Below are 8,382 nucleotides of genomic sequence, written 5' to 3'. Positions count from 1 at the left end.
AATTCCTGTGATGATCCTCAAATTCCCAGAATTCAAGTTCCTAAAGTATCCCAGCTGAAATCCCTTCAATTCCTTGGTAATTTCTTTAGGTTTCCTCTTGAGTTCCACCTTAGAGAGTGTAAGAGAAAGGAGAGCAAAAGCTAACTTCTGTTCTTAGGAGAGTATGGGTCGGTTTCTCAAGGTTTCTAAACAGTTCCTTTCATTTATTTGTTTTATATAACTTAAGTCTAAAGGTTACCTCAAGGCTCGGGGTACCAAAACGTCCCCGAGGGCAAAAATGGTAAATTCCCCAAATATTCCCGCCTAGGCATTCTATCCTCAAATATATCTCCAAATATTTATTTCTATGTCCCGATAATCCCATAACTCGACTAATACCCGAATTACCGCTCGACTCGCCCCGAGTCCGAATCTCAACCCCGTTGTGACTCTCTGGCCAACTGCTCCTCACGACTGTCTCGGATCGTGCTGTACAGACATATCACACATATACAACATATATTTCATTTATCACATTTATGCCCCCCAATATCCAGACGGGGCCCACATGCACATTTAACTCAATTAAACATGCGTCATAATTATATATACACATAAATTCACATATAAGCAAATTAAACCACTTATTGCCCTCCAGGCACACTAATCAAGGCCCTAAACCCGATCAGCAAATTCGGGTCGTTACAGTTTAGGCTCAGGCTTACTGGCCTCCTCTTTACTTACATTCGCCTGAAGCCTTTCCACTTCTATTGTTGTTTCTATAACATTGGCATCAGTAGTATTTCCTGGGTTTGCAAGCTTAACCCCTAGCTAAATATTGGGTTGAAGCCCTCTAACAAACTTGGTCACCCTCAGAAAATCAGTTGGAACCATTTTTGATGCAAACTTAGCTAATCGGGTGAACTGCTAAGCATACTCTGCTACCGTCAAGCAGCCCTGCTTTAGACTAGCGAACTCCTCGACCCTTGAAGCAATGACAGCTGAGTTATAGTACTTTTTGTGGAACAACTCCACAAATCTAGTCCAAGTCATGGTGGCGACATCATGAGTCTGCTGTACTAGGTCCCACCATATTCTAGCATCCTTCTTGAGCAGAGACGAAATGCAGGATATGCGGTCCGCGTTGCCGAGATTCATGTGTACAATGATCGGCTATACATTTCTGATCCATTATTTTGCCTCGTAGGGGTCGATTTTCCCTTTAAAGTTTGGAGCGTGTTGCTTTTGAAACAGCTCATAAACTGGCTCGATGTGCTGAGATGGATATGGCGCATAGTTCACCATTGGCCATCCCCCATAAGGACCAACTTGTTGGGGTGCTTGAGCTACATGTTGAGGCTGTGGTTACGGCTGAGGCTGAGTCTAAGGTTGAGCCTGTTGTCACTATTACTGCAATAATTCCTCAACTTGCTGTCGAAGCCTGGCAATTTCTGCAGTGTTGTTGACCGGCGGTGGCGCCGCACCTTCATTAACAGCAGCATTGGTTGAACGCCTTCCCCTTCTTTGAACTGGAGGGGCTTCATTAGTCTAAGGAATGATGTTGGAGGCATTGCCATTGTTGCGAGAAGATCTTCTGGGCGACATCTTCAGCAGAGTTCTAACAGTTGAGAGAAACATGTTAGAACTTACCTTAATAGGCTCTAAAACAAAAAATTAATCTAAGCAAACATAACACATATCTATTAATTATGACTTCTCATGAAAACAAATTATATAGGCCTTTTTTATAATTAGGGTGTGTTTCTAAACTTAGAAAAATAAGCCATCTTTATTATTTTCTAAGTGTGCTTCTAATTATCCTATATGACTTAATTCTGAGGCTCGAAACTCATCGTTGTTCCAAAGTTAACCATACTGAGGGAGGGTTGGGATCATTAAAATCGTTTCCACTACTATGGCCCCCTAACTCTCAATATAGAACCATGGTTCATTGATTTGTATCCACCCTCACCGAACTTAGTCATTATTTATTATGATTGCAAAATAAAATCAAAGTCATACATGTCATCAAAATAACAATGATATTAATTTGGAAAAAAAATAGTTTTTCACTAAGTACATTCGTAAAGGCAAAATAATAAATAAAATAAATAAAGAAACTAATCTATTCTAAAAATCGGGATCTTCTACATCAGATTATTCATCTAACATATTGTCATCCATTTCTTCATAGTCATCATTTTCGTGAGCCTCAAAAATTCCTCTTGGAAGATTCGTAAAAATTATATTGTTTTGTTCTTGTGTGAATTGGAATTCCATCTTAGAGGTAAACCTAATTATGAGAAAATAATATCTCATCGTCGGTGGTATTTCATCTTAAACATCTATTGTCCCCCATATTTCTTCCAAAGCAGCAATTACAAAAGGAAAATCTCTAAAAAGCCTAATTTCTAAAATATATTGCTCTGTAGCTCTCATCATTATTTGCTTAGTTGTTTGGAGATGAACTATTTTATTATGGAATAAAAGAAATCTCCGAGTGATTCTTTCCAATATTCCTACTGTATTTCTTGGTTCTCTAATCCTTTTTAAGGGCTTAATGGCTCGGATGTTGTTATATGATAAAGGTACATCCATTCTTAACTGAAAACATAAGACTAAAACGTTGCTAATACACGTAAACATAATAACTAAAACATAAATACTTACATTGGCAGTTAGATTCGGAGCTTGAGCATGTGTATCAAGGAGAATTTCATGTAAATGAACCTAGCTCTGATACATACTGTAATAAGCCAACTATTTCTAAAACTTAGATCATTAACCCTACTAGACATAACTACTACCTTGAAGAGAACATACATGAGAAACATTCATAACTTTATTGAAAACTGTAAAATAATATTTGTAATACATAAATGAGCTCATTGTTTTAAAAATAAAGCATAACTTTAAATGAAACTGTTTACAAAGCTAAACGCGGAAAAATACACAAAAATCGTAATTTTAAGAGACTAAAGAAAATAACGTCGTCCTCGAATTGACACGCAGCCCATCCACTCCATTTTCCTCAACAAACACACACACCAAGCTTTCAAGAATCCTTCCGCCTTTGTATCTATTTTCCTGCGTCACACTAAAAAGAAAAAGGAATGAGCCTAATGCCCAGCAAGGAAAATATACCAACGTATATATAACATGAAACGTAATCATATGATCATAACAAAACATACACTATAAAACATATATCTCAACTATAACCCATGTACATGGTGAATATTGGGGTTTGCTAGCTAAGCAACTATAAGACTCAAAATACAATGAGGTTTCACTACAACAATTTTTAGTATATATTACATTAAAGAATAGCATATATTTAGAAGTGTTATTATTGGTGGGGGATTAAAAACACACGGAACATATTTTGGCGCCATATGAATAAACCTCAGGCGCCAAAATGAAATATTTTTTTTTAGTCTCATCTGCCAAATTCCCTAAATCTAAGTTACCCGAAAGATTTCTCTCAGCCTCCATCTCTCACTCTTGTCTCGTCTCTCCGCCCTCTCCGCCTCACGAAGTCTCACTCTCGTCTCGTCTCTCCGCCCTCTCCGCCTCACGAAGTCTCTCTCTCGTCTCGTCTCTCTGCCTCACGAAGTCTTCTCAACTCATCTCTGCCTCATGAAGTCAACTTTTCGGCCAGCCATCTGCCTTGGTGGTGCCGAGCGATTCTGACTCTAACGATTCGCAGAAAAAGTTGAAAATTGGTGTCGTTTTGTCGGGAGGCCAGGCACCTGGAGGGCACAATGTCATTTCTGGAATTTTTGGTGAGAATTTTTTGTTATCATAATTCGGTTTCTTGTAGTTAATAGTGTCCAGTATGGTTGAGTTCATTCATTCTATGCTTCCTGGTAGATTACTTGTAGGAGCGTGCTAAAGGCACCATATTGTACGGTTTCAGGGGAGGTCCAGCTGGAATCATGAAGGGCAAGTATGTGGAACTTACACCAGAATATATTTACCCATACAGAAACCAGGTGAGAGTTTGGACTATGGTTTGGTTTTTTCATTTATGCAGTGGAGGTCCATGATCATGTGTAAAGATAGCTGCTTCTGAGTGTTCTAATTTGCTCAGAATATATAGCGCATCCATTCTATTCTAGTGATTTATACAAAATCCATACATGCGGTTGCTGACATTTTAACCAAGATATTGTATTTGATTGGAGAAAATTTTCTTTTATCAGGGTGGTTTTGATATGATATGTAGTGGAAGAGATAAGATTGAAACTCCAGAGCAGGTGACTTTTTTTTCTTTCTTCACAGTTTCATGTTAACTTTTATTGACACATTAAGTTCATAATAAATTGTTTAAATTGATTTTCCTTTTAGTTTCAACAAGCTGCAGATACTGCCGCGAAGCTTGATTTGGATGGACTTCTTGTTATTGGTGGGGATGACTCGAACACAAATGCCTGCCTCCTTGCTGAGAATTTCAGGTATATAACTAATTTTTTTCTTTCTAGAAAAATCTTGCTTGGCAGATGGAACTGTTGCCTGTATTTGTCTTCATATGTCATTCATGTAATCCATGGATCCATCTATTTTTTAGGTGCTCGTATCAGTGTATGGGACCCATCCAAATAGAATTTAGGGATTCTTTATCTAACAGCTCGACAGGGTTACAGGAGTCTTGCCTTTAACGCTGTTTCGTTGGTTTATTTAACACAGTTTGGTTTTTTTTCTTTTATTCAACCAGGGGAAAGAATTTGAAAACTCAGGTGATTGGGTGTCCAAAAACCATTGATGGTGACTTGAAATGCAAAGAAGTCCCAATAAGTTTTGGGTTTGATACTGCTTGCAAGGTGACTGCAACTAAAAGAAATTTTTTATTACTTGAACCCTTAAATTTCTTTGTGGTCCTTTCCATATATCGTGTAGGAAATTTTGGAGCAGCAATCTTTATTTTTTAGCAGATACGCTCCAGAGTGGAGCTCTTTCTCCGCCTCACGAAGTCACGCTCCAGAGTGGAGCTTCTCTGCCTCACGAGTTCTTTCTCTGCCTCAAGAAGTCACGCCTCACGAAGTCACGCCTTGCAGAGATCTATCTCTGCCTCACGCCCACTGTCTCGGGTTCGTTTCTCTCATCCCTGATAATACAAATTGTTGGTTGAATGTTGTTGTTGATTTGCTTACTTTTGCTCCTATCCTTTTCTTTTTCATATCTGTAGTTGATTTGATAAAAAAACCCATCTTTGATAGAAACTAGATTGATATGCAATTTTACAATATTTTAAGTCAAGAGAAACAACTATGAAGATTATAAGATATTGTTATGAAGATTATAAGATATTGTTATGTTCAATGTTCAAGAGAAACAACTATGAAGATTATAAGTCAAGAGATAAAAAAGATATAGTGATCGAGTCATTTGAACTCGAATAGCTTTTTTTATTTAATATACAATCACCTAAAATTTATTTATTCATTTTTAAATTCAATATAAAATTCCAGTGGATATAATGTCAATCTCTCCAACATCTCAATCTACCAAATGGAAGAGTGTGGGCTAACAAATTTCTCAATAAAAATATAATAATTATAATAATAACAATATGTATATACCACCATTTATAAACTTAGAAAAACAATATCTAGACTCTACTAGTAAATATTATATCTAGTCTTTATCAATATAGATAATTAACAAGAATAATATTCTAAATACAGTCTCTATCCTAACTCAGTAAAAATCATGAAATAAGGAGTTCATATAAGTATAACACCAAAGACACCACCTTAAGTAAGTATAAGTATTGAAAACTTTTTTTTGAAATCTAGACACAACTGTTATTAACAGTTGAGAACCATAAGAAACACAATCCCCACAGCAAGGTGAAAATAAACATGAGCTAAAACAGATAATATGTACATTTTTCCATCTTGCTTTTTCGAGTCCTTATTTACACATTTCAAATTTTCCATATTGATTTCCCTCAGAACAATCCAAATGTGTTCTCCCCGCTATAAGTCATGTAAAGAAAACCATCTTCATCCTTGTTTTCCTCATAAATAGCAGACATCATGGCAGCAGTAGGTGGCAAAATGTTTTTTACAAATATAAATATGGCCTTCTCAGCACTGAGCTTTATTCTCTTTCGAACCACATAAACAAACTGCCCAACATTCAAGTCAGCCAGAACCAAATACTTCTTCTTGCCAATGTCTGGTATGTCACTTCTCTCTGCCTTCTCGACAATAACCGGAATTCTGTTTGGATATTTTTCCCTGATATGATCAGCTTCAACCTGCCTTCTCTCAAGGTGGTGCTCCAGCTTGAAGGAACTTTTGGCCATGGCGATATTAAATTCTCTCTCTTACTGGATCTCTCCCGTTCCCAATTCAGAATTCTAGCAGTGACACTAAAACATAGAATCTAGGGATTGAGAGGATGAAATGAGAGAGAAACAGTCTCGCTCTCGCAGTAGCAGCTTTTCGAGTATATTTGTCTGTATAAGTATTGAAAACTTAACCATTAATAAAGAAACTTAAAGCCCAATTGATAGAGAGGACTCTCTTGCGATATTTTTGCTATGCAAGTGCACACAGTCGCAATTTGTAATAAAATGGTAAAGAAACCAAGTATCATCCTCAAGGACTGAATTATCAATTACCAATCAATTAATTTCTCTTTCTATTTGATAAATTAAAATTCTTGATTTTTGTAAACACGGCAAAAGAAACTGTAAAGTTCAGAAACAATAATTAAAAATTAAATGGAATAACAACTAATAGTAAAACTCTTAATTTAACCACTGAAGAAACAATTAGGATATTTAATCTCATCAACTATCCTCCCTATTATTCCCTAATGCAAAGTATGAGTTCTTCTTCTTTTTGCCTAATTCAATTAACATGTTGATAAAGCAGCCTATAATCATACTATGAAATATAAACTCAACCTAGGTGACAATTTCCTATATTTCTATGGTAAATTGAACCACAAAGGTAGCATTAATCTTGACAACTTAATAAACAGTTACACAATCAATTCAGATACTTTCGTTCCAAATTAGAATTATGTCCAATATAACCACAGCAGATTCAAATCTCACTTCTCAGATTATGACATAAAAACATATATATCTGACTATAGATGGCCAATCAATAATCAGTCTATAAGAACAGGTTATATGGAATTGAAGAAGATTGAAGAAGAAGAGAATTGAAATTGCATTAGTTCATAATAGGGATTCAAGTGATTCAATTAAACATCTTTAACAGAAAATTAGTTCATAATCATAATGCTATTCACAACGAAAATTAAAGATAACATCAAAAAGTAGAAGAAAAACATGTAGATAAAAATACTCCAAGCCTTCAGCCTTCAAGCAAGAACTTCTCCCCCAGTCCGTACGTCCCATTTCTTCTCCCTTGTTCGCCTTATAAAAACCTAGGATTCAATTTTTAAAAGAGGCGGGCCGCGGCATTACATCCACCATTCCGCGGCCCATGTCTAAAATTCTGGGCATTTTGTTCTCTCCATGTCGCGACCCTTGTCAGCCATGCCGCGACCCGTGTGTAAGATTTCTGGGTTGAGGCCTATCCATGCCGCAGCCCTCTCTAGCCATGCCGCGGCTCGTGTTTCCCTTCCAAAACAGTGGTTCTGTTTCACCACTTAGCCGCGACTCTACTTTGCTCATGCCGTGGCTCTTAAGGGATTTCTCAATTTTTCAAGTTTTCATCCCAAAAATTCACCAACACTTCCAAATCATGTTAAGATCCATCCTTTCTCAAAATATGTTGAAAAACTTGGTTATTTCTTCCCTTTCTTTGACATTTTCCTCCAAGTACTCGATTCTTCCTGATATTAACAAATACAACCAAACAAAGCATAAAACCGCACTAAATGAAAGAAAAATAAGATAAAAGGCTACTTAAAACATCACCTAAACATGACAAAAACTAGACTCAACAGACTCCTCAAAATTTATCAAATATTTCATATCTCAACTTAAAAGTCACATGTCTAAGGAAAAGAACTAAGTAAAACAAAGAAAATTGGGTTTCCTGCTTGGGCCACTAAGTTCTCGGATTGGACAGTTAGACTTAGTGCTGGGAAAAATGACAGCTTCAGTTTAACTCTGAATATGATTCTTGCTGCAGTGGTTTATAATATTTGGAGGAATAGGAATAGATGCATTTTTTATGGGTTTTCACTGTCAGCTTATTGTATAGCCAAAGAGATTATTACTTTAGTTAAATATAGATTGTATATGGTTCATAGCAGGAAAGATGTCCCTCATCTGAAGCTTTTCTTAAGAAAGCTTCAAATGTATGTAATGTGAGGGTGGGTTCTTGATTGGATTGTATTGGTTCTGTTTGGGCAGTTTGCCTTTGTGTATATGCTTGTTTGTTCAATGAAGTATTATTTCTTCTTGATCAA

At 36.5% G+C, this 8,382-nt stretch overlaps 2 protein-coding genes across 2 annotated transcripts; one reads left to right on the top strand and one right to left on the bottom strand.

Annotated features, from left to right (window-relative positions):
- The first annotated feature begins 3,743 nt into the window (after window positions 1-3,743).
- On the top strand, window positions 3,744-4,925 carry LOC133799712 (pyrophosphate--fructose 6-phosphate 1-phosphotransferase subunit beta-like). Its single transcript, XM_062237714.1, has 5 exons — window positions 3,744-3,764; window positions 3,864-3,974; window positions 4,167-4,238; window positions 4,330-4,436; window positions 4,697-4,925. The coding sequence occupies exons 1-5, from the start codon at window positions 3,744-3,746 to the stop codon at window positions 4,908-4,910; spliced, it is 525 nt and encodes a 174-aa protein (XP_062093698.1). The 3' UTR covers window positions 4,911-4,925.
- A 970-nt stretch (window positions 4,926-5,895) lies between these two features.
- LOC133800593 (autophagy-related protein 8C-like) lies at window positions 5,896-6,428 on the bottom strand. The gene has a single exon (XM_062238592.1). It carries the CDS (start codon window positions 6,290-6,292, stop codon window positions 5,933-5,935), a length of 360 nt encoding a protein of 119 aa, XP_062094576.1. The 5' UTR covers window positions 6,293-6,428; the 3' UTR covers window positions 5,896-5,932.
- Between the last annotated feature and the right edge of the window lie 1,954 nt (window positions 6,429-8,382).

Source organism: Humulus lupulus, chromosome 9, assembly GCF_963169125.1.
Source record: "Humulus lupulus chromosome 9, drHumLupu1.1, whole genome shotgun sequence".
NCBI classification, from domain to species: domain Eukaryota; kingdom Viridiplantae; phylum Streptophyta; class Magnoliopsida; order Rosales; family Cannabaceae; genus Humulus; species Humulus lupulus.
The sequence above is the reverse complement of the archived record's forward strand: the minus strand, read 5'-3'. Positions and strand labels throughout refer to the sequence as shown.